Source organism: Microtus oregoni, unplaced genomic scaffold (genome assembly GCF_018167655.1).
Source record: "Microtus oregoni isolate MIOR12 unplaced genomic scaffold, Mior012 000105F_ref0000443, whole genome shotgun sequence".
Taxonomy (NCBI): Eukaryota; Metazoa; Chordata; class Mammalia; order Rodentia; family Cricetidae; genus Microtus; species Microtus oregoni.
The window spans coordinates 3110839-3137626 of NW_024544720.1; the positions used below are offsets into that span (position 1 = coordinate 3110839).

A 26788-nucleotide genomic window follows, 5' to 3' on the forward strand; every position below is an offset into this window, starting at 1 on the left:
ACAGGACCAAGGCCCTCAACCTCCTTCCCCATGCCTAGACCTGGCAAGGTATCTCTACATAGAGAATTGGTTCATGCATTAGAGTTAGATCCTGGTCACACAAGCCACACCATTGTCACCTGTATTCAAGGGGGTTTGTTTGGTCCTGTGAAGGTTCCCCTGTTGTCAGTCAGGAGTCAGTGATCTTCCACAAGTTTGGGTCAGCTGATTCTATGGGTTTCCTCATCATAGTCTTGACCCCTTTGTTTATATTCTCACTCGTCCCTCTCTTCACCTGGAACTCTTCTCAGTGGTTAGTTGTGGATCTCTGTATCTGCTTCCATCTGTTTCTGGAAGAGAGTTCTAGCTTCTCTGAGGTTGTGGACTATGGGCTGGTTATCCTTTGCTTTATGTCTGGTATCCATTTTTGAGGGAGTGTATATTTGTCTTTCTGAGTCTGGGTTATATCACTCGGGATGTTTTTTTCTATTTTGTCTGTTTACCTGCAAATTTAAAGATGTCATTGTTTTTTGCCACTGAGTCGTACTCTTTTGTGTAAATGGACCATATTTTCTTCATCTCTTCTTAGGCTGAGAGGCATCTATGTTGTTTCCAGGTTTTGACTTTTACAAATAATACTGCTAAGAACATAGTTGAGCAAATGCCTGTAGATGGAAGTTTCTGTCCTGCCTGGTTCCACAGCTATTCAGTCCCAAATAAACACAGAGAGGCTTATATCAATTGTAAATTAATATAGCTCAGACTCATTATTAACTAGCTCTTATAATTTAACCCATAATTCTTGTCTGTGTTAAGTCATGTGGCTTGGTACCTTTTCTCAGTGTGGTATTCTCATCTTGCTTCCTCTGTGTCTGGCTGGTAACTGTGTCTCTGCCTTTCCTTTTCCTAGAATTATTGTAGTCTGGTCACCCCACCTATACTAATATAAGTGACAAATCTTTACAGTGTACAAGAACATTGTCCCACAGCAAATGTCCTTGTGTTGTGTTTGTACCTCTTTTGGGTATATGCTCAAAAGTGGTATTGCTGGGTCTTGAGATAAATTGATTCCTAATTTTCTAAGAAATTGCCATATTGATTTCCACAGTGACTGCACAAGTTTACACTTCCACCAGCAATGGAGGAGTGTTCCCCTTACTCCACATTCTCTCCAGCATAGGCTGTCATCAGTGGTTTTGATCTTAGCTGTTCTGCTAGGTGTAACTTGGTATCTCAGAGTCATTTTTATTTGCATTTCCTTGATGACTAAGTATGCTAAGCAATTCTTTAAGTGTCTTTTGGCCATTTGAGATTCTTCTATTGAGAATTTTCTGTTTAGATCTGTTCCCAATTTAATTGGATTGCTTTGTAGTTTGATGTTTAGTTTCTTAAATTCTTTATATATTTTGGATATAACTCCTCTGTCTGATGAGGGGTTGGTGAAGATCTTTTCCCAACTGTAGGCAGCCATTTTGTCTTGTTAACCCTGCCCTTTGCCTTACAGAAGCTTTTCAGTTTCAGAAGGTTCCATTTATTAATTGTTGATCTCAATGTCTGTGCTACTGGTGCTCTATTCAGGAAGTTGTCTCCTGTGCCAATGCATCCAAGGCTACTTCCCACTTTCTTTTCTATGAGGTTTAGTGTATGAATTTATGTTGAGAGCTTTGATCTGTTTGGACTTGAGTTTTGTGTGTGGTGACAGATATGGATCTATTTGTATTCTTTTATATATTGACATCCATTTTTTGAAGATGCTTTCTTTTTTCCATTTATATTTTTAGCCTGTCAAAAATCAGGTATTCATAGGTGTGGGGGTTAATATCCAGGTCTTCGATTCGATTCCATTGATCCTCCTATCTGTTTTTATGCAGGTATCACACTGTTCTCATTACTGTAGCTCTAGACAGAGTTTGAAGTCAGGAATTGTGACGCCTCCAGATATTCCTTTATTGTACAGGGATGTTTTGGCTATCCTGGGTTTTTTGTTGTTGTTTTGTTTTGTTTTTGTTTTTCCATATGATTTTAGTATTGTTCTTTTGAGGCCTGGGATTTTGATGGGGATTGTATTGAATCTGTAGATTGCTTTTGGTAAGATTGCCATTTTTACTATGTTAATTCTACCTGTTCAAGAACATGTCTCCTTCAATTTTATTTTTTAAACACTTAAAGTTCTTGTCATACAGGTCTTTCACATGTTTGGTTAGAGTTACCCCAAGAAATTTTATGTTGTTGGTGGCTATTGTAGAGGGTGATGTGTTTCTGATTTCTTTCTTAGCCTATTTATTATCTGTATGTAGGAGGACTACTGATTTATTTTGAGTTAATCTTGTATTTTACTACATTACTGAATGTGTTTATCAGCTGTAGGAGTTCTCTGGTAGAATTTTTGAGATCAGTTGTGTAAACTATCATATCAGCAAATAGCAAAAGTTTGACTTCTTTTCCAATTTGTGTACTCTTGATCTTTTTGTTGTTGTTGTTTTATTGCTTTAGCAAAGACTTCAAGTACTATATTGAAGGGATATGGAGAGAGTGGACATCCTTGTCTTGTTCCTGATTTTAGTGGAATCACTTTTTTGAGTTTCTCTCCATTTAGTTTGATGTTGGCTGTTGGCTTGCTGTATATTGCCTTTACTATATGTAAGTGTACCCTTATATCCTTGTATGTCCCTTGTATCCCTGTTCTCTTCAAGACATTTATCATGAAGGGGTGTTGGATTTTGTTGGAGATTTTTTTCAGCATCTAATGAGATGATCATGTGGTTTTTTTTCTTTCAATTTATTTATATGGTGGGTTGCATTGATGAATTATTATATGTTCAGCTATCCCTGCACCTCAGGAATGAAGCCTACTTAATCATGTTGGATGATGTTTCTGATGTGGTTTTGGATTTGGTTTGCCAGTATCTTATTGAGTATTTTTGCATCAATGTTCATGAGGGAGATTGGTCTGTAATTCTCTTTCTACATTGAGTCTTTGTGTGGTTTGGGTATCAGGGTAACAGTAGGCTCTTAAAAAGAGCTCTGGCAGTGTTCTTTCTGCTTCTGTTGTGTGGAATAATTTGAGGAGTATCGGTATTAGCTCTTCTTTGAAGTTCTATTAGAATTCTGCGCTGAAACCATCTGGTCCTGGGCTTTTTTTGATTGGGAGGTTTTTGATGACTATTTTTATTTCCTTATGGGTTATATATCTATTTAATTTATTTATCTAGTCTTGATTTAATTTTGGTATGTGGTACTTACCAAAAAAATTGCCTATTTTCTTTAAATTTTCCAATTTTGTGGAGTAGAAGTTTTTGAAGTATGACCTGATGATTCTCTGAATTTTCTCAGTGTCTGTTGTTATATCCCCCTTTCATTCCTTATTTTGTTGATTTGGATATTGTCTCTCTGCCTTTTGGTTAGTTTGGATAAAGGTTTGATTCTTTGTATTTTTTTAAATTTTTGATTTCAACTTGACTATTTCCTGCCATCTGCTTCTTCTGGATGAGTTTGCTTCTTTTTGTTCTAGACTTTTCAGGTGTTATGTCAATTTGCTAGTATGGGATTTCCCCAGCTTCTTTATATAGGCATTAACTTATGTAGTGTTATGAACTCTCCTCTTAGGACTGCTTTCATTGTGTCCCATAAGGTTGGGTATGTTGTACAGTCATTTTTATTGAATTTTAAGGAATCTTTAATTTCTAGCTCAGCCTTGTTCAATTTTCATGTGTTTTTGGGCTCTCTGAAATTATTATTGCTGTTGAATTCTATTTTTAAGATGTGGTGATATGATAAAATACACGAAGTTTATTTCAATTTTTTTTATCTGTTGAGGTTTACTTTGTTACCGAGTATGTGGTCAATTTTTGAGAAGGTTCTATGAGGTGCTGAGAAGAAGGTATAGTATATTCTTTTCTGTTTGGATGGAATGTTCTGTTTATATCTGTTGAGTTCATTTGAGTCATAACATTTGTTAGTTCCCTTATTTCTCTGTTAAGTTTTTGTCCGACAGACATTTTCAGTGGTGAGACTGGGGTGTTAAAATCTCCCACTATTAGTGTGTGGAACTTCATGTGTGATTTAACTTTCTTTTACAAATATGGGTGCTCTTGTATTTGGGATATAGATGTTCAGATTTGAGATTTCCTCTTGATGGAGTTTTCCTGTGATGAATATGAAATGTCCTTCTTTATCTCTTTTGATTGATTTTAGTTTGAAATCTATTTTGTTATTTATTAGGATAGCTACACCAGCTTGTTTCTTAGGTCCATTTGATTGGAAAAATTTCTCCCAACCCTTAACTTTGAGGAGGTGACGTCTGTCTCTGAGGATTAGATACATTTCTTGTATGTAGCAGAAGGATGGATTCTGTTTTTGTATCCAGTCTGTTAACCTGTGCCTTTATAGGCAAAGAGAAAGTCCATTTCTATTAAAGGATATTAATGACCAGTGATTGCTAGTTTCTGTTATTTTAGTTTTTGTTGTTGGTGATGTTATTGTGCGTGTTTTTCCCTTCTTTGTAGTTTGCTGCTGGGAGATCATCTATTGCCTGTGGATATAGCTAACTTCCTTAGGTTGGAGTTTTCCTTCTAGTACTTTGTGTAGGGCTGGATTTGTGGCTAGGTATTATTTAAATCTCATTTTGTCATGGAATATTTTGTTTTCTCCATCTAGGGTGATTGAATGCTTTGCTGGGAGTAGTAGCCTGGACGGGAATCCAAGGTCTCTTAGTGTCTGCATAATGCGTGTCCAGGACCTTCTGGCTTTCATTATTTCCATTGAGAAGTGAGATATAATTCTGATAGTTCTGCCTTTATATTACTTTTTCTTTTCCTTTGCAGATCTTAATATTCCGTTTTTATTATGTATGTTTAGTGTTTTGATTATTATGTGGTAAGGGAAATTTTTATTTGGTCCAGTCTATTTTCTGTAAGCTTCTTGCATTTTCATAGGCATGTCCTTCTTTAGGTTGGAAAAATTTTCTTCTATGATTTTGTCAAATATATTTTCTGTGCCTTTGAATTGAACTTCTTCTATTCCTATTATTCTTAGGTTTGGTCTTTTCATGGTGTCCCATATTTTCTGGATATTCTCTGTTAAGAATTTGTTGGATTTAACATTTTCTTTGACTGATGAATCAATTTTCTCTATCATATCTTCAATGCCTAAGATTCTCTCTTTCAATCTCCTGTATTCTGTTACTTATGCTTATAGTTGTGGTTCCTGATCATTTACCAAAAATTTCCATTTCTTGAATTCCCTCGGTTTGTGTTTTTTTTTTATTGTCTCTATTTTAGTTTTCAAATCTTTTTTTTTAAATGGGGAGTCTATTTATTGGGGAGAGAGGGTTAGTCAAAGGGTGGGCTGTCTAGGGTAGGGTAGGGTAGCAGTTTGTCTGGCCCTCGAGAAACCCAACTTGAATCCAAGGCCTCATCTGCTTCAAAGCCAAAGTCTTCCTCAACTTTAATCACGCCTTGGCCCCAGCCCTCGGCTCCCACCTGCATTGGGGCCAGTTCTGGGGTCAACGAAGCCCCCACCCGTGGTGCCCGCCGCCTCTTCCGCCCACAGGGCCCTTCGCCAGGGGCTGGGCTGCTGGGGTCTAGGTGTGCAGGTGTCCTTTGGGGTGGGGAAAGTCCCTCTTTCTCTGGAGGCTCGTTCTCAGCATTGCCCGGAGTGGGGACATCTGTGCCTTGGCTGCCATCATCCTCCAACACAATGGTGAACTGGCTGGCCCGGTAGTCATCCCCGTAGGAGTCCAGCACCCTCATGAGGAACCTGCGCTCCTCCTGGAGTCTCCGGGTTATCCTTTGCACCTGATGGAGCCTGTTCAGGACTCGCTCATTCACCTGCTCGATCTCCCTGCAGCGCCGACCTAGAGCCTGGTACTTTCTTCTATTTAGTTCCCGTTGGCGACGCCTGCGACCCCGGGCTGCCTCTTCCTCATCATCCCGCTCCCGGAGTCCTGAACCACAGAGACCACCGGACACAAACTCCACTTCTGTCTCTAGCTCACTGTCCAGGATGTGGCCACCAAACAAGGGAGGCAGAGCCAGCTCTGAACCTGGTGGCGCTGAGAACTCTTCAAAGCCCATGGCTGCTGCCATGGCCCCCTCTCTCTGTTCCAGCTCCATTTCTCGGGCTAGTTTTCAAATCTTAAATTGTTTCTTTCACCTGTTTGATTGCTTTTTCTTGGTTTTCTTTAAGGACTTTGTTAATTTCTTTCAATTTTTTGTTTGTCTTTTCCTCCATTTTTAAAGGGAAATTTTCATTTCCTCTTTAAGAGCCTCAATCATTTTCAAAAATTATTTTTAAGATAATTTTCTTCTACTTCATCTGTGTTGGATGTTCAGGTATTGCTGTTGTAGAGTCACTGTTTCTGGTGGTGCCGCATCGCTCCTTATGTTGTTGAGTTTATTCTTACCTTGTTGCCTACCCAGCTCTTCCTCAAACTGGTGTAGTTGGGGAGCTGTGTCTTTGCCGAAAGCTCCTTCAGGGGCAGGCAGAGCAGAACCTTGGGTGATCACTTTTTCTGGTGCCAACAGGCCCAAGGCTCAGATGTTCGCTCCTCCAGGTGGAGTGGGAGGGGGGCATGGTTCTGGTTGCTTGACCTTTCGGGTGGTCGCTTGATGACTCAGGTCTCTGGCGCTCCTGGGCAAGTCCGTCACTCTTACCTCCTCTGGCGTCCCGGGTGGGTTGCAGCTCAGGGCACCTCTTATGACAATATTTAACAAGCCCTTAAAAGTTCCTTTAAAATTACATTTATTTATTTATTTATTTGTCCATGTGTGAGTGCATGCATGAGTGTATGTGTGCATGCGTGTGTGGATCAGAGAATGATTTGTAGTAGTTGGTTATCTCTTTACTCTGTGAGTCCTGGGGTACGAACTTGGATCATCAGGCTTAGAAGTAAGTGCCTTTATACACAGAGACATCCTTCCAGCCAATAAACCCTTTGACCAACTTTTTTAGCTATCATACAACATTTGGAGTAAAGAGCATTTTGGAAGCTAAGTGCTGCGACATAAATACCTAAATGGGATCCATTAGTATAACCAACAATTTATTTCTCCCAAGTTTTGGAAAGTATAGCACCAAGTCTCTCCTATTCATAGAGGGTGTCTCTTAACTGTGTCCTCACAAGTGGAGGGGGCAGTCCCTTTTATAGGAGCACTAATCCCACTCACAAGGAGTTCCTTCATGACCTACTCTTATCCTGAAGGCTGCACTCCCTAAAACTGTATGATTTCAGAGCAGAAATTTTGGGTTGGTGCAAACATTCGGCTGGCTGCACCAAGTCCAGCCAGGCGACACAGAGCTACATTCTGCAGGAGATCGCATAAGTGTCCGTGGTGCCAGGAGGGCAGTGCAGCTCAAGATTCCTGTTGCCTTGTGAGGTAACAGCTGCAACATCCTCAAACATATTGGTCCCATCTCTGTGCTTGTGTTGGCTGTGGTGTAAGAGTTTAGCATGGAAGTGATAATTGATAACAAATGTTCCTCTTATTTGTGTATTTAATCTTCTAATTTCTCAGTCTTTTAGTTTATAGTCTTTTTTTTGTTTTTGTTTTTCGAGACAGGGTTTCTCTGTAGCGTTGGAGCCTGTTCTGGAACTAGTTCTTGTAAACCAGGCTGGCCTCGAACTCACAGAGATCCGCCTACCTCTACCTCCGGAGTGCTGGCATAGTCTTATTTTCAAACAAGAATGGTAAAGAAATGTTATGTTACACTGGCAGTAGCCTCCTATATCTTCTTCAACCTCACTTTGTAGTTACCTCAAGGGGTCACTTCAAGTGATTGATTGACCTATACCATCTAGGTGTATAAAAGTATATACTCCATGATGTTCACACACGATGAAAATGCTCAAAATCGATGTCTTGGAATGAGTGGCTGTGGTTAAGTGACTCATGACTGTCTTCTAGGTTATAAAATTATAAATGTAATTTTATTTTTAAATTAAAATATATTTACAACAATAATTCCCCTTCATAAAAGAGAGGAAGAAAATCAAGATAGCTTGAGAATAGTGGGGTGAGAGGTAAGTGAGGGAGTAGGGGAGACTGAATAGGTGGGTCAGATCGAGAGCTCGATGTCAAAATAATGTCCATGTAATGATAACAAAATATGACAACTAACATTTATTCAGCTTTTCTTCTGTGTCAAGGCTTCTTTCCTATGCACCCTGCGTTTCTCCTGTAGTCCTCGGCTTCATCAGCACAAGTAATCCTCTCCTCTTACTTCATGGCTGTGGAGGTCTAAGGAGAGGAGGAAAAGTGTATGCTTAAAATATTGGTGTAGGAAAGATCATTCTGAATATGACAATAAAGCCAAAAACAAGGGGAAAGAAATAGATTTGACTGTACTTACATACACACATTTAAACTTTTGTATTTTCCCCAAATACCACAAAAGAATTAACAAAAAGTCTTGGTGATATGACAAAGCATTACAATTCTCTTCATATAAGGAATTTTATAGGAGTTGGAGAGATGGCTCAGCAGTTAAGAGCACTGACTGCTCTTCTAGAGGACCCAGGTATAATTCCCAGCAATCCCATGGCAGCTCACAACTCTCTGTAACTCCAAGATCTGACACCTTTACACAGATATTCATGCAGAAAAAACACAAAAGCATATAAAATAAAAATAAATAAATTATTTTTAAAAAATTATAAGACATGAAAAAGAACAAATGGTCTAAGGCAAAGGTTGACAAACTTACCCTAAACCAAAAATTCTCCACCATCTTCCTTTGAAAATAAGATTTTACTTGAGCGCAGGCAGCTTCCTCATTTGTGTATTGTTTATGGCCACTTTTGAGCAGAATTGAATACGACATCAAACACAGTGATTTTATTTTCTGAATTCTGGCTACAGAGATGTCTCAGTGAGAAAAACACCTGCCATGCAAGTGTAGTGACTGCCTCCCAGAACCCACATACAGCCAGACATGAGAGCATATATCTGCAGCCCCAGGGCTTTGACACTAATGGGAAGCTCATGGGCCAACTGGCTTGGTTTATGCAGTGATGAACAAGAGACCTCTGTCTCAAACAAGGTGGATGGCAAGGACTGACATACAAGGTTATCTCTGAGCACTGCACACACGCTGAGGTATGCATATGCCTTGGCACACACAGATAACACACACACACACCCATGCACAGAGACTTTTTAAAAGGAGAGGAAAGAGAAAACATTTATTTCCTTTGGAAGAGCATCAGGAGAATGGACTGGATGGGTCTTTGCCTGCTTCTGCTGCACTGCTTCCTTCACAGCCACACAGCTGATGGTCTGCTGTGTCTTCAAGACACTTTCTCCTGTCATGGCCAGTGCTCAGCAAACTACTCATTGCATCGGCTGTCTTTGCACTGAGGTCATTAACTGTTGTAGAGAAATTTACAAAACTAGGTAATGGGTATTATAGTTACATTAATGGTTTCCCATCTGGGCTTGGAGAGACCCCGTTTTGAAATCAACTCCCTCCCTTCTCTCTCTCTCTCTCTCTCTCTCTCTCTCTCTCTCTCTCTCTCTCTCGTGTGTGTGCATGTGTGTGCACATGTGTTCGGAAGTCAAAGGTGGACATCATTGTCTTCCTCATTTCCTCTCCACCTTAAGTTTTGAGGTGAAATCTCCGTCTGAACATAGGGTTCACTGATTGAGCTAGCCTGGCTCAGCATGGGGTAACACACACATGACTATGACTGGTTTTATGTGGGTGCCAGGGATCAGACTCAGGCAAGCACTTTATTGACTGACTTATCTTCTGAGCTTCATGCCTCTACTTCTTATATGCAATTCAGTCCTCAGTGCCCTTTTCTTTCCCTTTACATATCCCTTTTTGTTTATTATTATTTTTATTTTTATGTGCATTGGGGTTTTGCCACAGGTGTTGGGCCCCCTGAAATGAGTTACAGACAGGTGTAAGCTACCATGTGGTTGCTGGGAATTGAACCTGGGTCCTCTGGAAGAGCAGCCAGTTCTCTTAACCACTGAGCCATCCCTCTAGCCCCTTACGTACCTTTTTCTAGGAAATCTTATTATCTCTTTACACACAAATCTTATTCCCTGCCTAGATCTTTTCTCAGACTCTACCATCAAGTTCTTACAAGACTTCTCCTGCGCCTGAATGTCATAATGATCTCAAACTGGACATAGCCTGTCGCCACCTGCCGTGCTGTTTGTCCTACAGCCTGTCACACCACGTGAACCCCCAGAACTGAAGTCAGAGCATGTGCTTTATATTCCTCAGAAACTCTGTGGAAGCCAAGAGGATAAAGCTCCCTTGTGTTCAAGTGTCTGCTCTCTGGAATGAACACTGTCTGTGAAATTAGTTAACAGATGAAGGACCAAAAGTGTTTTCCTTATTGTAGGGTCTGTTGTTAAAACACCAAAAAGCCTTACAAGGCCTCTTGAAGAATATTTAGCTATAGCAGGTGGGTTTTTAAATTTAGTATTAAAGCCACTTAATCTTTAAAGTATGGGATACTGAAGCTTTGGCATCTTCCTCCTCAGAATACAAAGTTTAGTACTAGATCTCAGGACTTTTACATTTAGCACTCAGCACACTAAGACTATACCTGAGTGCTGTATGGGTGTCGTACTTTATGGTGCTGAGAACTCTTAAGTATAAAATGTTCTGATATCAAGTATTCTTTTAAAATTTTTAAATTCGAGTATTAATTCTGGAGTGATGTCTAGGACCAAACATAAAATAAGCAGTAATGAAAACATTGTATCAAGAAGAAAAATTGATTTCCAGAACCCAGCTTTGAGTTAATGCCGTGGCAACCAGAAATCATAAGGAAGCGGCACACATAAAAATGAAATCAATTATCTGACTTTATAATTCCATAGTCTTTTTTGTTTGTTTGTTTTTTGTTTCTTGTTTTGTTTTTCAAGACAGGGTTTTGCTGTGTTGCTCTGGCTGTCCTGGAACTAACTCTTGTAGACCAGGCTGGCCTTGGACTCACTGAGATCGGCCTGCCTCTGCCTCCTGAGTGCTGGGATTAAAGGTGTATGCCACCACCTCCTGGTTATAATTCCATAGTCTTTTTTTAATTGATATTTATTGGGCTCTATACTTTTCTCTGCTCCCCTCCCTGCCTCTCCCCTCTCCTCTTCAACCTTCTCCCAAGGTCCCCATGCTCCCAATTTACTCAGGAGATCTTGTCTTTTTCTACTTTCTACTTCCCATGTAGATTAGATCTATGTAAGTCTCTCTTAGTGTCCTCATTGTTGTCTAAATTCTCTGGAATTGTGGATTGTAGGCTGGCTTTCTTTGCTTTATGTTTAAAAACCACCTATGAGTAAGTACATGTGATAATTGTCTTTCTGGGTCTGGGTTACCTTGCTCAAAATAATGTTTTCTAGTTCCGTCCATTTTCCTGTAAAATTCAAGATGTTTTTTTTCTGCTGTGTAGTACTCCATTGTGTAAATGTACCACATTTTCCTTATTCATTCTTCAGTCGAGGGGCATTTAGGTTGTTTCCAGGTTCTGACTATGACAAACAAAGCTGCTATGAACATAGTTGAGCACATGTCCTTGTGGCATGATTGAGCATCCTTTGGATATATACCCAAAAGTGGTATTACTGAGTCCTGAGGAATTCCATAGTCTTAATCCAGTATATTGTTTTCCTTTAAAAAGTCAAGTTCAGACTTTTGGGAATTTTAAAAATTATGAATATCAGACTAGTCAATATGAACAGCAATACTTTTTCTATAGCTAAGAGCATATGGAGTAATGATTCTGTCTATAACTAACTTCATGTTTCTCTAATTTTCCTGAAAAATATTTTATTATAAAAGTAAGTATCTAAGATTTAAATCTCCCAAAATTTGTGTTAATTCATAAATACAAGTTTTGGCCAGGGATGGTTATATATGCTTATAATCCCAGCACTTTGGAGGCTGAGATATGAGATCTGGAGCCCAGGTTAACTTAGGCTACGTGGAGACCATGCTTCATGACAAAGAAATACATGCAGTTTTCTTCTTCACTCAGAATTCTTCCCTGTTGAAGAAAACAGGACATTAGAATTTGGGGAAATGAAGAAAATGGCATCTATAATCCCACCAGTTCATACAGCTTTTTGCAAAAATGTACTTTTCATAATTGTAATTGCACACATAATTTGTACTAGTAACATATTACCTCCATGGACATTTTTCTGTGATGTTGCTAAATAATTAGGATTTTAATTTTTGGAGAAGACTACTTCTACATAGTAGTATGTTAGAGTGTAACCTTTTACCCACTGGGGAATTTAAATGAGATCTAGTTTTAAATGGGATCCAGTTTTACTTTAAATGGCTCCCATTTAAATTTATGAGTCCTTTTCCAATTTTCTTCAGGTAGATTTCTGAAAGTACAATTGCTGAGTTGAAAGCTATACTTTTTGGTTCTATAATATCTTAATGGACCCTTCCCCTTCAGTTTTCGATTCCAGTGCTAGTTTAGCAGGCTTTATGAAGAGTCACTTAGTAATTTTTGTTTCAAGTGAGTAGGCTGTTTTAGACTCACAGGGAAATGTGTTCGAAGCACAGGGTCTTCGATCCCTGCGGTGACCCTTGGCCTCCAATCATTTCCTTTATTGTTACTGTCTTGTCTTAGTGAAGTTTTCTTGTAATTAGTGGATGATACATTATTATCAAATAAAACTTATAGTGTATATTGATATATTCTTTGTGTTGTACTGCTGTGAGTTTCTGAAAAATGTATGAGATCATCTATCATTGCAATTCCTCCATTAACTCATTTCCCCTTTCCTCTTCCAAATCTTGGGTACCCATAGATCTTTTTAATGTATCTTGGCTTTTGCTTCTTTCCGATGACAGATGCACTCATGTACCGTATGGACAGTACCGCAGCAGTGGTTCTCCGAGATTACATCGCTCAGTAAGCTCCTTGGCTGTCCTAGTTTCTGTATGTGCACCGGATGTTTGCACTGTGGCAAATGCAGCTAATGAGGCATTTCACAGGGCACGGCCTAGCCCCATTGTTAACTGACACGTCAGTGCCTAGCTTTTCAGGTTGGAGTCTTTTAGTTTGCAATATGCAATTACACTTCTGTCATGTCTTTTTGTTGCTTAATAGTTCATTTCTTTTTATCACTAAGTTACATTGCATTGTGTGGATGTACTACAGTTCATTCACCTACTGATTGACATCTTGATTATTTCTAGTTAGGCAGCTGCTGTTAACATTACGTACAAGTTTGTGTGGACATAGTTTTCAACTCTTCAGGAATATGCTTTTCAATGTATGTGTTACTTTGTATATGTATCCTGTCTCTGAATATATTACTGAAATAATTTTGTTTTTTTTTCTCCCTCTCAGAAGTCTCTGTTTCTCCATGTTTCCTTTCATTTGTTTATTTTGGACTATGTCTTCCACGTCTGAGATATTTCTCAGAGGTTTGCTGCTCTTATTTAAAACAGTGTCTCAGAAAGCTTTTCAGAAGCCTTGATTCCATGATGAAGCTTGCTGTTTCCCCAAGGAATCTCCAATCAGCATATTGAGTCTTGTACTGTGTGAATATATAAATATGTAATTCATTTTTTTCTGTCCAAAATACAATGATGCCTATAGTGGCAGACACATATCTGGGGTACTGGTAGGAGCTTACTGCACACCACAGGCAGAGACATGGTGGGGCGAGGGCGATGTCCTGAGATGTGATGTCATGAAAGCTGTGGAAGCGCACATCTACAATTAGTTTATTTTATAGTTTATAAGTTATACAGCAATAAAATTATCCTTGAACTTTTTCAGTAACCATCCGAAATACCAGCTCTATCATACCATATGCCATAGGTTTCTGTTCCCTTAAAAATTTACTGTGAGCAAGTTTTATGTCAACAAATCTAGACCTATAGTACAGAAATCATGATTAGCTAATGGTTAATTGTCCTAGCTCCCCAAACTCCATTTCCTCATCTAGTCACATGGAATTACACTTTCCTGGTACTTTTTTTTTTGTTTTTTTGTTTGCTTGCTTGCTTATTTCTAGTCTTTATGTGCTTGCACATCAGGGCACAGCTATACCTGTGTATAAGTAAGCATTAGGACAGAAAATCAGCATCCTAGGCTGCTGTGGCTGCACACACCTTTAACCCAGCTCTCGGGAGGCAGAGGCAGGTGGATCTCTGTGAGTTTGAGGCAGATCTCTGGTCTGCACAACCAGAGGCAGGACAACCAGAGCTACATAGTGTGATCTTCTCTCAAAAACCAAAATAAAATAAAAATAAAAATAAAGGAAGGATGGGAGAGGGGATTAGCATCAAGAAGGAAGGAAGAGGGGATGGGCATTAGGAAGGGAGGGAGGGAGGGAGGATTAGCATCAAGAAGGAAGGAAGAGGGGATCAGCATTAGGAAGGAAGGAAGGAAGGAAGGGAGGGAGGGAGGGAGGGAGGGAGGGAGGGGGTATTAGCATCAAGAAGGAGGGAAGAAAAGAAGGGGCATCAGCATCAGGAAGAAAGAATAAAGAAGGGAAGGAAGGGGACATCAGCATTAGGAAGGAAGGAAGGAAGGAAGGAAGGAAGGAAGGAAGGAAGGAAGATCAGCATTAGAAAGGAAGGAAAGAAGGGAGGGAGGGAAGGAGGGAAGGAGGGAGGGAGGGAAGGAAGGAAGGAGGAAGGAAAAAAGGAAGGAAAATAGGGAAGGAAGGAAGGAAGGAAGGAAGGAAGGAAGGAAGGAAGGGGGATCAACATCAGGAAGGAAGGGGGAAGTCAGCATTCTGATCATTTCCTATAATTGTTGTTTGCAGTTGATGCTACTCCCTAAAGTCCATGTGTCACATGTTAGTTACCTATGTGTCATGTGATAATTAGCTGTTTCCCTGTGTTTGGCCTTTTAGGCAGTTTCAGACTTTATCCTAATAGAAATGTAGGTTTAACTGGGCAGTGGTGGTGCACACTCTAATCCCAGAATCCCTGTACTGGAAGGTGGAGAAAGGTAAATCTCTGCATTCAAGGTCAGCCTCGTCTACAGCCTGGTTTACAGCCACACAGAGAAACCCTGTCTTGAAAGTTAAAAGAGTAGATTCATTTGTTTAACTTTCCCCTTTGTATCTACTTAGGATAAATTCCTGGAAATTCTCTATTGCTCCTCAGTTTTAACGATTTCAGACAACACCTGCTTACTCATTTGCTTTTTCTGAGACCGAAGTCTCACTTCATCTGAGGTTGTGTCATGCTGCTGATCTCAAACTCCTGACCTCCCTGCCTCTGCCTTCCATGCGATGGAAATTCAGTTGTATGTCTAAATCCTTTGGGAAATTCCATGCGTGTCGAACCAATATGGTTTGCTGATATCATCCTGAGTCAGTCTACGTCATTGCTCCTGATACTGTATTCAGCATACTAATTGGCAGGTATACTAGTGGAAGAAGTGAAGAAAGGCATGAATTCCACGAAAATCCATAAATACTATATTCTTTCAAGGCAGTAGCTCCCTGGTGTTTTTATTCTGTAAAATTTCCAAATGGACGGTCTCCCTTTTAGGTTGGGGTAGAGTACACACTTGAGGTTGGGTCAGAATACTTGCTTATCTTAATTATATAGGCATCTTTTCATTGGTTTGCAGCTAGGTATATACCAAGGAACCATTTCTTAAACCAAAAACACAGAAACTTTAAGTTAGCATTAATGGCCCTTTTTGCTAAGTGGCCCTGGAGGTGCCAGCAGTGCCTATAATCTAGAAAGCCTACATCACCCTTTAAATGGGCAAGCACACAGGTCACTGAGTCTGGGAATCTGAGGGTTTTGTTCTGAAATGACCAATGACTAGACATTTGTACTAATTGTTGCAGGAGATGAAGATCATGCTCAGTGCCAAGTTTGTTGTAGAGGCTCAAGGTGGCTCCTGAAACACACTGTATGCTCTGCAGCCCTTCCTGCTGGCCTCTGTGCTGTGGCCAGGGCATGACAACTGGAACTTCATCCCCATATTTAGAAGACGATTTATAAAGATTGTGCAAACTTCACAGTTATCTCTCTTGTTTCTATCTCTTGGTAATCACTGCTTTCCTCTCTTCCGTCTTGGGATAGCACAGGAAACACCAGAGGCAGGAAGAAGTGCTTTCCTCCCTTGAACTCTGAGCAGTGCCTGCTGGGTTTTCCCACACCCCACTCCTTCATTCAAAGGCCTGTTATTTTTTAAAGGCATTTATATTGAGATATAGTTCACACACCATCAAATCTATCTACTAAATTTCAGAGTTCTATAATCATCACCACAACCATTTTAGAATTCAGTTATCTCTCAGAAATGAGACTTACTTCTATTAGTAAGAACTTCCATTTCCCTTCAAAACTCCACCCTTGAATAATTGCTAATAAATGCTTTTTAACTCTATAAATATGCTGATTTTTTTACCTCAGTACAAATGAAATCAACCCAAATGTGAGATTTTGAGACTGACCTCTTTCCTTGAGCATAATGGGTGTTTTTTTTTTTTTTGGCTTTTTTTGTTTGTTTGTTTTTTGTTTTTTGAGACAGGGTTTCTCTGTGGCTTTGGAGCCTATCCTGGAACTAACTAGCTCTTGTAGACCAGGCTGGCCTCGAACTCACAGAAATCCGCCTGCTTCTGCCTCCTGAGTGCTACCACCACCTGGCAAGCATAATGTTTTTAAGGGTCATCTATGTCATAGGTTGTAACTGATTTTGTCTTATGTTTTTATTACCAAATACTATTTCAATATATATAATAACCATGTTGTTTAGTTGTTCATATTTAGTAGATAGTTAATTTTTATGCCTTTTGTAGCTATTAAATATAATTAAATATGCCCAGCACTGCTACAAACATTCATGTTCAAATTTTTGCATACAACTATCTTTCCATCTCTCCCGGGATGGACTTTTAGATCATCCAAAGCTCTGTTAACATGTGAGGAAGGACAAGACTATTTTCCTTTTCTTCCCTACCCCCCCTCCACTGTTTTCTAAAATGGCTGTACCATTTGACAGTCCTATCAGCAGTTCATGAGGGCCGAACTTTCCCCGAACTCTCACGCTTGCTTGCTTTAGGCATCCAAGTGTTTACAGAGTGGTGTCCCACAGTGGTGACGGTCCGCATGTCCCCACGTTTCATAATGCTGGCTGTCTGCATTGCTCATGGCATTTGTCTGTCTCCTTTGCTGAAATGTCTGTTTAAATACTTTGATTTTTTTTGTTGAGTTGTTATTTTATTATTGCCTTTTAAGAATTATTTCCCTATTTTAGATATGAGGCTTTTAACAGATGTGTAATTTGTAAATGTTTTCTTCCACTCCATGTGCTGTTCATTCATTTTCCTAATGGTATCTTTAGAAGCACATATTTTAAAAAAAATGACAATGTACAACTTACTGTTTTATTTTGCCACTTACGTTCTTATGTTATTTTTATTCCCTTGCATTTCTATATGAATTTTAGGTTGAGCATGTCAATTTTTGCTAAAACTCTACCTAACATTTTGATGGGGATTATATTGAATTTATAGGTCTTCAAGAACTACTTTATGTGGGTGCTTTGGACATCAAATAACATGTTTTGATTCTGCCTTTTTTTTTATCCCAGAAGATAGTGTTATTAACCTTATTCTGAACAAAAACTACCTCATATTAATGATAGAGATTAACTGAGGTTTTTCCCCTGGCTTGTTAACCACGGAAAGTGTGGTTAACAAATGTGGCTGAGTCCCAGGGTTGTGAGGAACATAAGAGAACCTGTGTAGAGTGCCCACAAGCACTCCCAGCATCTCTGTGTCTAGACTGATCTCCACATCCTATCTAACCTTACCTCCCATTGCTTCCTCAGCCATGGCCCCAAAGTCCATGAATATATGTATCATTCTGATTATCAATGCTCTCCACCCTGCATTGATAGATGTTGCATATATTAACACATATAAATACAAAAGGGATATTTGTCATATGTAGTAAATAAATTTTAATGAGAAAGAATAATTTCTAGCTTCAAAGGAGCAAAGAATAAAGAAACAACTATTAGAATATGTACATATAAAGTATTTCAGGAATTCTGTCTTCTGGTCTTGGTAGTTTCTCTCAGTCTGGAGGCTCAGGGTTTGTATCTAGTCAGGAGCAGGTACTAAAGTCTAGAAGAGACCCTAGAGGCTGTAGGATAGAGGCCGATTATATTTATTTCATTGTAGCTTCATTGTCCATGGCTCTTTAGCCTGTATGGAGAGTCTGCACCCTAGTGTGGCCACTAGTGTTGGCACAAGCCATTACCTATGGAACCCTTACATGCTCTGTTCTAGCTTGTCCTCTTGCTTCTGAGCATAGTGCTGGCCATCCGTGAGAAGCTGGAGCGAGGGGAGAGTGGCCCTGCACTTCACCTGGGCAGCACAGCAGAACTGGCTCTGGTGGTGCGTGTTTAGGTGAGTGGTGGCCTACTCCAACATCTCCCTGATCCAGTACTGACAGTATAGCAGAAGTCAGAGGCCTCTAACCAGGCCAACGACTCATTGCAATGAACATTTGCAAGTAAAACTGTTTGGGCAAAACGCTGCAGTGGGTGACACATCATGACACACCATGGCTTCCATGGTGAGATGTTTAGTTTCTTAATTTTATTTTTTTTTATCATGTTTAATTTATGTTTTCTTTTGGGGAGAGGTTGTAAGAGCAGAGGGCAGATATGGAGAGACAAGGAGGTGAGTGGGATTGGGGTACCAGGTATGAAATTCTGAAAGAATCAATAAAAAGTTTTTTTTTTTAAAAAAAAAAAGGTTGGAGTTAGTATTTTATGATTAGGGATTTTTTTTGTTTTTGTTTTTCGAGACAGGGTTTCTCTGTGGTTTTGGAGCCTGTCCTGGAACTAGCTCTTGTAGACCAGGCTGGTCTCGAACTCACAGAGATCTGCCTGCCTCTGCCTCCCGAGTGCTGGGATTAAAGGCGTGTGCCACCACCACCCGGCCTATGAGTAGGGAATCTTGTGATTATAAATGCAAACTGGACTTTCTTCTCAGTCTGCCATCCTTTCCCTTAAACTTGCCATCAAAATTTTTTTATTGTAATGTTCTTAGTCTTGAAGAATTTCATAGATGTACACAATAAAATGTAATCATTTCCACCCTTAGTATTCTCCTCTTGCTCCCTCCTTGTCCCCTAAACACGTTCCCATTTTCTTCTAACTTCATGTGTCTTTTTTCCTGATAGCCCACTGAATCCAATCAGTGCTGCCCATATGTGTGTGGGTGCAGGGCCATCCAGAGAAACCTACCCTTGGTCACACCTTCAAATGATGCTCACCCACCCTAGCATCTGTCAACTGCCAACAGCTCCTCAGTAGGAGGGGAGCCTGGAGAGCACCTCCCCCATCTGTGCCAGATTTTGGCTGACTTGGTCTTGTGCAAGTGAGCATGGTACAGTGAGTTGGCGAGGCAGTTGGCATGTCACGTCCAGAGGACAGCATGCACAGCACTCCCCCATCCCCTGGCTCTCCCATGTCTTCTGAGATGTTTACTGAGCCTTGGCTGGAGTTAAGGGGAGGAGAAACTGATCTAAGAGTCACATTTAGAATGCGTGCTCCTACTGTGTCTCTCTGTTGATGTTGCCTGAGACAGAAAGAAGCTTCTCTAAGCAAGGCTGATACCAGTCCAGGTCTATGTGTATAAACATAAGCATTTAGAAGGATATTTGACAATATGATCATTTAACATAATAAACAACAACCATAAGGTGTGATTTTCTTAGCTATGGACATGGACTTTTGACAAATGTTCTAGTACCAAGCATGAAATCCCCTCCTGTGAAACAGGTACCAAATGCAACTGGAACGCTATTGTCACCCTGTATCAATCATGCTCCTTTGCACCAGTGGGTACATTTTGCCTTGGCGGTCAGTATGCCAGCATAAAAGGTCCAGCATTAGGACCCTGTAGATTATTAGGACCCTGAAGATTATTGATGTCTTTTTCTCCCATAGCAGGCCGAACAGCACTTTTTAGCACTATGGAAGTTAGCAGGGAGGAAAGTTCCCTGTTGGCTTGAGCCTCATTTCTCTATGTCCTTGAGCCAGAGTGTATAGTGTCTTCAGAGAGAAGGTCTTGTTGTTATGGTAGGTAACCAAGATAAACGGCAGTAGCCTGTGTTGTCTTGAAGACTTCTTGGGCCTCTCTGACCCATAACTCATAGGGAGCTATCCCATGACTTATGCTTGATTTTTGTGTAATTATCTATGACTTCTGGAAGCATCATTGTCCACCCATGTTGGGTCCCTTTGGACTTGCCTCAGGGCATATTTTAAAGTTACCTTGGTAATTAGTAGGTTTCCAGAAGTCCTTTCTTTCATTCATTTTTAGCTTTGGTTAAGCTATCCACTACCTCCTTCTTTTCCCATCCTCCAGCCACCAGGAAATCTCCCTTGTATATTTTTTTTTTAATTTATTTATTTATTAAGGATTTCTGCCTCGTCCCCACAACCGCTTCCCATTTCCCTCCCCCTCCCCCGATCAAGTCCCCCCCCCCCCCATCTGCTCGAAGAGCAATCAGGGTTCCCTGACCTGTGGGAAGCCCAAGGACTGCCCACCTCCATCCAGGTCTCGTAAGGTGAGCATTCAAACTGCCTAGGCTCCCACAAAGCCAGTACGTGCAGTAGGATCAAAAACCCACTGCAATTGTTCTTGAATTCTCAGTATTCCTCATTGTCCGCTATATTTTAAAGATCGTATTTTATTTTAGTTATATGTATATGTGTGTGAGGGGGTATATTCATGTGAGTGTAGGTACCCAGAGAGTCCAGGAAAGGTTGCCATGTCCTCTGGAGCAGGAGTACGACAGTTTAAAGCTGCCTCGTGTGTGTTAGAAACTGAACATTGTTACTCTACAAGGATTAAGAAATGAACATGTTGGGGCTGGAGAGATGGCTCAGAGGGTAAGAGCACTGCCTGCTCTTCCAGAGGCCCTGAGTTCAATTCCCAGCAACCACATGGTGGCTCACAACCATCTGTAATGGGGTCTGGTACCCTCTTCTGGCCTGCAGGCATACACGCAGAAAGAATATTGTATACATAATAAATAAATAAAAATATTTAAAAAAAAGAAATGAACATGTCAACTAGAACCGCCTCATAATATTGTCCTGGGGACTATTTATTTATCTATTTTCATTATTAGGCACTTATATTTATAACTATGATATATATACATATATATTATTCCATAAAAAGTATATTTATGGCTTTTCTTTAATTTGGTAGGGCAAAGCATCCTAAACTGGCAAATAAAACTATATGTATATACATATATGACTCAATACCTATATTTTACTTATATACATGCTCATTAACTATGCGTATGCTTATCTGTTTTGCATAAATAGATCATTCTCTATACACAGAGGAATATCAAGCAGGAATGTTTTTAGGATAGGACCATACCAGTCTTTTCCAGTTTATACAAGTCTATATCAGTCTGTGCCTAGTGTTGGTGAGCTAGAGCCATTTCTAGACTTCATAGGCTGTTGGCTCACCATTCCCTAAATACTTTTCTTTTGAGGCGAGCGGTGGTGGTGCACACCTTTAATCCCAGCACTCAGGAGGCAGAGGCAGGTGGATCTCTGTGAGTTCGAGGCCAGCCGGGTCCACAAGAGTTAGTTACAGGACAGGCACCAAAGCTATAGAGAAACCTTGTCTCGAAAAAACAAAAAAACCCTTTTCTTTTGATACTTGTAGCCACTTGCTTGAAGTTAAATCTCATTACAAGTGAATGACTGAATGAATGAATGAAGCAAGTGAATGAAAATAAATGCTTGGGAGAGCCCTGAAATGGAGAGTTCCTATGTTAAATCCCTCACCATAGTAAGTTGTCATTCAGCAAAAGCCCAACAACCAAATTACAACTAACACATGTATGTAACATGTGTGTACTGTGTGTTCTCCTGAGGTGATGTAGGCACTCTGCAGGTTGACGTTGCTCCCTGAGTTCAGATGGCCTGAAACTTGGATTATGATAGTAATCTTTAAATATAATAAACAACTAAGAAAAGGAAACGTATAGACACACAGAATGCAGCCCCGTGTTTCACACTCACATTCACCAGACACGAAACGCCTGTCAGATTGCTGTCCTAGCCTGTCTGATCAGATACCAGCTCTCATCTATGGATCGCAATTTGAATAAAACTTGACTGCTGACTGTCTTGATAACCTCCCGTGGAGGCCTGGACTTCTGTACAGGGAGGAGATTAGTAGAATGAGCACTCAGAGGTAACAGAAGTGTTTGCATCCTGGAGTAAAAGCAGATTAAAACTTTAGTTAAATTGGTAGGGGAACTATTTAAAGGGGAAGGAAGGTGTCATAGAATGGAAATGAGACCTGTGGTAGCAATCTTCATGTTAAAATTGATGGAAGAGCGAAAAGTAACACACAGTGAGGTTTTTCAAGAAACAAGTCTTGAATCCATTCAGGTAAAAAATACAAAATACATGGTCTAATCTGAGACTGAGGGGCCCTGAAGAAATAGCTACCGAGCTGTGCCAGGTCCTAAATATGGAACTAAGAACACAGACTCCAAGAAGTGAGGTGATTTACCCTATGGTTACATGACATCCAGAGTAGTGAGATGTGAAATCCTAAATGAAAACTGGTTAATTTCTGGAAAGAGTGACTTAATACAGGAATTTTGACAAATATTATACAGCATTTTGAACCTTGGAGATAGCTGAGAGTCATGCTTGTTCTCCAGGGCCACCTGACTGGCAAACCACCCTTCCCAATTCTTCCAGTATTTTTAAGTCTAAACTTTACATTTAAAATGGAGACTGAGTTGCCTAGGCTGGATAAAACAGAAACAAACAAACAAACAAACAAACAACCAAAAAGCCTTTTGCATCCGCCTCTTGAGTAGCTGGGGCTGGAGTCATGTATCACCAAGCTCTTCTTGTCTATTCTTTCCAGATATTTAGCTTCAGCTAGAAGGGATAAATTGCTTATCGAGAGACAGGTAATTCTGAGGGATATCCTGACGCTGGAGCAGCCTAACTGAGTGCAGTGGATTAATGTAGGGTGGATAGTGGTGACACAGGCCCAGGATGCTATGAGGTTGTCTCATAGCATCTCCAAAGCTCCTGGTCATGTATTTCAAATACCTGCTGGAAGTTCCGTGAGTTTCATGCTTTTCAAAATGATTTGATATTTTTGTAGATGAATTACATGAAGTTTTTCTTTGGTATGAGACTTCAGTGTCTGTTTTTTGTTTTATTCAGACAGTTTCTCTGTGTAGCTCTGACTGTCCTAGAACTTGCTCTGTAGATCAGGCTGGCCTTGAACTCACAGAGATCTGCCTGCCTCTGCCTCCTGAGTGCTGGGATTAAAGGCGCGCATGACCATGCCTGTCTTGAGTCTGTCTTTAAGAAGAGAATAAAAGTGGAGTTGTGGACTCATTCTTTCCCACACCAGAACTCGTGCATTACGCCGCACTGTTGCCGTCTTGGAGTGCCACCTCCTTGAGGAAGAAGAGAATCTTTTGGTACTTGTCTTAGAGTTTTCATTGCTGTGCAGAGACACCATGACCACGGCAACTCTTATAAGGAAAACTTGAATTGTGGTGGCTCAGTTACAGTTCAGAGGCTCAGTCCATTATCATCATGGCAGGGAGCATGGCAGCGTGCAGATAGACAGGTGCTGGCTACATCTTGATCAGAAGGCAACAGGAAGTGGACTGTGACATGGGGCAAAGCTTAAGCAAAAGAGACCTCAGAGCCCACCCCTGTGGTGATGATTTCCCCCAACAAGGCCACACCTCCCAATAGTGCCCAGGAGCTTATGGGGGTCGATTCCGTTCACGCTTCCAGCAGCTGCACGTGGCAAGTGGACGTTTTCAAAGTCGGCCTCCGAACAAACACATCCAGAAGGTTTTGAGAGTTCCGCAAAAATGAAGCCTAAGATCGTTTGCGCAGGTTTAATTTTCAGGTGAATTCTGAGGCTACATGGGAAATTATGGTATTTTAGAAAGGTAGAGAATTGAAAACAGCATCCTAGAATGTGTAAGGCTCCCTTCTGAGTGCCTTCCCAATGCTCAAAACGAGATGTAGATTTCCATTACACAGTTCTGTGTGAGTCCAAGTCGTGCAGTGTGCATTCAAGCGGTGGGCTGGAAGGAAACCATCAGGTGCCCTCATCTTTTCTATAGACTTTGCAGCAAGGATCTTCAGAGAGTATGTTCTTTAGTCCTGTCCTTAAATCATGGACCTATTTGAATAGGATTTATCAACTTAATACTTTTTTCATATAGAAAGACTTCAGTTTACTTGCATCCAGTCTTGACTTTCAGGTACTTTAGGATGGGGGAAGGGACAACAAAGGACAGGAATTGTGAAAACCTGCATTGTTTCTGTATTGTCTAGGCAGCGAAATCAAAATTATGTGCTTATTCATGGGTGACTTTCAGTGGTAACACCTCATCACCATAGCGACAGATTGCTTTTTACTAAATACTTCCAGAATTACCAGGACATAGGGTTTTTCTTGTTGAGAATGCATTGGGGTTTGTGTTTTTGTGAACTGCGCGATGGACTTTGTCAGAACTGCAGCATTCAGGATCAGCATCGGGCTGGCTGTATTGCAGACAGTTGGCACTGCTAGTGATTGACAGCTGCCCTCTTTGGGTGAAGAGCAAATGCGATGCTGCTCCCTGGCTCCTGGAAAATGGGAAAGTGGAGAGTGCTTTGGCCTTGGGGTGTTTCTGTATAAAGTGCAATGGCATAGACACCTACTTTCATTATTTAACTCCCAAACGGATCATATTAATTACCTTCCAGATGTAACTAAAGTAAGAGGGTTTTCAAGGAATGGTGGGTCCCCTGTTGTACAAAACTTTAATGCATCCTACTTGGTACCCTCAGACCCACTTGGATCTGGCAGATTTGGGGACACCTTTTTTTAACTCCTCTGTACCCAGCACCATCAGGGGATATACAGTTTCGGTGTGTGGCAGCAAGTGAGTTAGAGAAGCTGTAGTTATATGCTGGCTTTGACTATAGGATGACATTTGAAGAGTTCACATTGATAAAAAAGGGTGACGCGAGAGAATAAAAAAGAAACATACTTACAACAAATATGAATAAAGGGACCAGTGGAAGGATTTGCATAGTTTGGTGTCACCGGTGTGTCGATAGCAGCTCTGTGTCATGGTGTCTGATCAGCTGCTGTAGAGCCTTGCTCTTTGATGGTTTCCCACACTTCTACAGAACTCCCATCAAAGGCAGAAATGTAGGCTGTTGTTTTTTTAACTGGGGTATAATTTATATACATTACAGGAACTATTTCAGAATAGTTTTATAGTTTTTAATGTGTTTACAAAATTTACAACAATCACCAGTATCTAATTCCGGGATATTTTTGTCATCTTAGTATAAGATACCTCTGTAGTAGGAAGTAGAGTCCTTTGGATTTGTGCCCAGGAGTGGTATAGCTGGGTCCTATGATAGATCTATTTCTAGGGTTTTTTTCTTTGATTACCATAGTGATTTCCATAGTGGCTGTACCAAGTTGCATTCCTACCAATAATGCAAGAGGGTTTCTCCCTGTTCCCACAAACTTGCTGCATTTATTGTCTTGTTTATTTGTTTGTTTGTTTTTTAATCCTAGGCATTTTGATTAGAATAAAAGGAAGTTAAATGAAATTTTGTCATAGTTTTAATTTGCATTTCCCTTATGGCTGAGAATGGTGAACATCATTTGAACTTTCTCCTCTGAGAGTGCTGTCTAGTCGCATCACCTACGTTTTAATTGGGATGTCTGTAGATCTGTGTCACATCCCACCAAGGCTCGGGGCTGATACTGAAGATGAAGCAGGATGACTGTAAGAGCCAGAGATCAGGAGGATTGGAGCAAACAGTGTTCTCTGGCCATGACAAGACGGTTGTAGTCATGAACCCTCAGCAGCTGTGGTTGCCTGCATTCGACCAAGTCAGTCCACAGTCCAGCCTGGAAAGGTGAGGGACTTGTGAGACTCCACCCCTATAGCTGTGGAGCTGATGACTTGAAAGCTTCTAGGGGAGGTGATAGTTGTCTTTAAGGGAATGGTTTCTGATAGCTCCACCATGCTCTAGTGGATGCCCCAACACCTGTGAGTACATGGCCAACACAAATTGGACTCAGGGGTTATTTTAAAAAATGAACAAAGGTCTTTTGGGAGCAGTTAGGAAGGTGGGGCTAGATATGAAAAGAGTTAAGGGTGAATATAATCAAATTACATTGTGTGAAATTCCCAAAGAATTACAATTTTAAAAAAAGTACCTCATACCCCCTAGCAGTCACTTCCCATTCCTGCCATTCCCTAGTCCTTTGCAACCTTGATATCTCCTTTCTATGTGGATATCTCCTTTCCTGATCCAGACATTCATTTGAAAGAATTATGTTATACATAGTCTTTGGGGTTTGGCTTCTTTTACTTAGCCTAATGGTTTCAAGATTCATCTGTATAATCTGTATAGGCAGAATTAAGAAACAGTTCTGGGGTTTGGGGATTTAGCTCAATTGTAGAGTACTTGGCTAGCAAGTGCAAGGTCCTTGGCTTGGTCTTTAGTGAGAGAGAGAGAGAGAGAGAGAGAGAGAGAGAGAGAGAGAGGAAGAAGAGGAGGAGGAGGAGAGAAGAGAAGAGAAGAGAAGAGAAGAGAAGAGAAGAGAAGAGAAAACAGTGAAACAGTTGTGGATTCAGAATCAGATGAGGAGGAGACATCTTGTTACTTTCTGCTGTGGGAGTCTTACTGAGAGAATTGATGGCTATTACAGAACAGAACAGGGCCTAAAGTTTGATGGCTTAGTAGTGCCATAGTTTTCGATAGGCTTCTTAAGTTGAGGACCCAGAGAAA

The 26788-nt window shown here is 40.6% G+C and overlaps 2 protein-coding genes across 2 annotated transcripts in view; one reads left to right on the top strand and one right to left on the bottom strand.

The window, feature by feature from the left end:
- LOC121443342 (GREB1-like protein) overlaps positions 1-26788 on the top strand; it is a 253801-nt gene that overhangs the window by 28673 nt on the left and 198340 nt on the right. The window lies entirely within an intron of this gene.
- LOC121443340 (TCF3 fusion partner homolog) lies at positions 5288-6092 on the bottom strand. The gene has a single exon (XM_041645067.1). It carries the CDS (start codon positions 6090-6092, stop codon positions 5310-5312), a length of 783 nt encoding a protein of 260 aa, XP_041501001.1. The 3' UTR covers positions 5288-5309.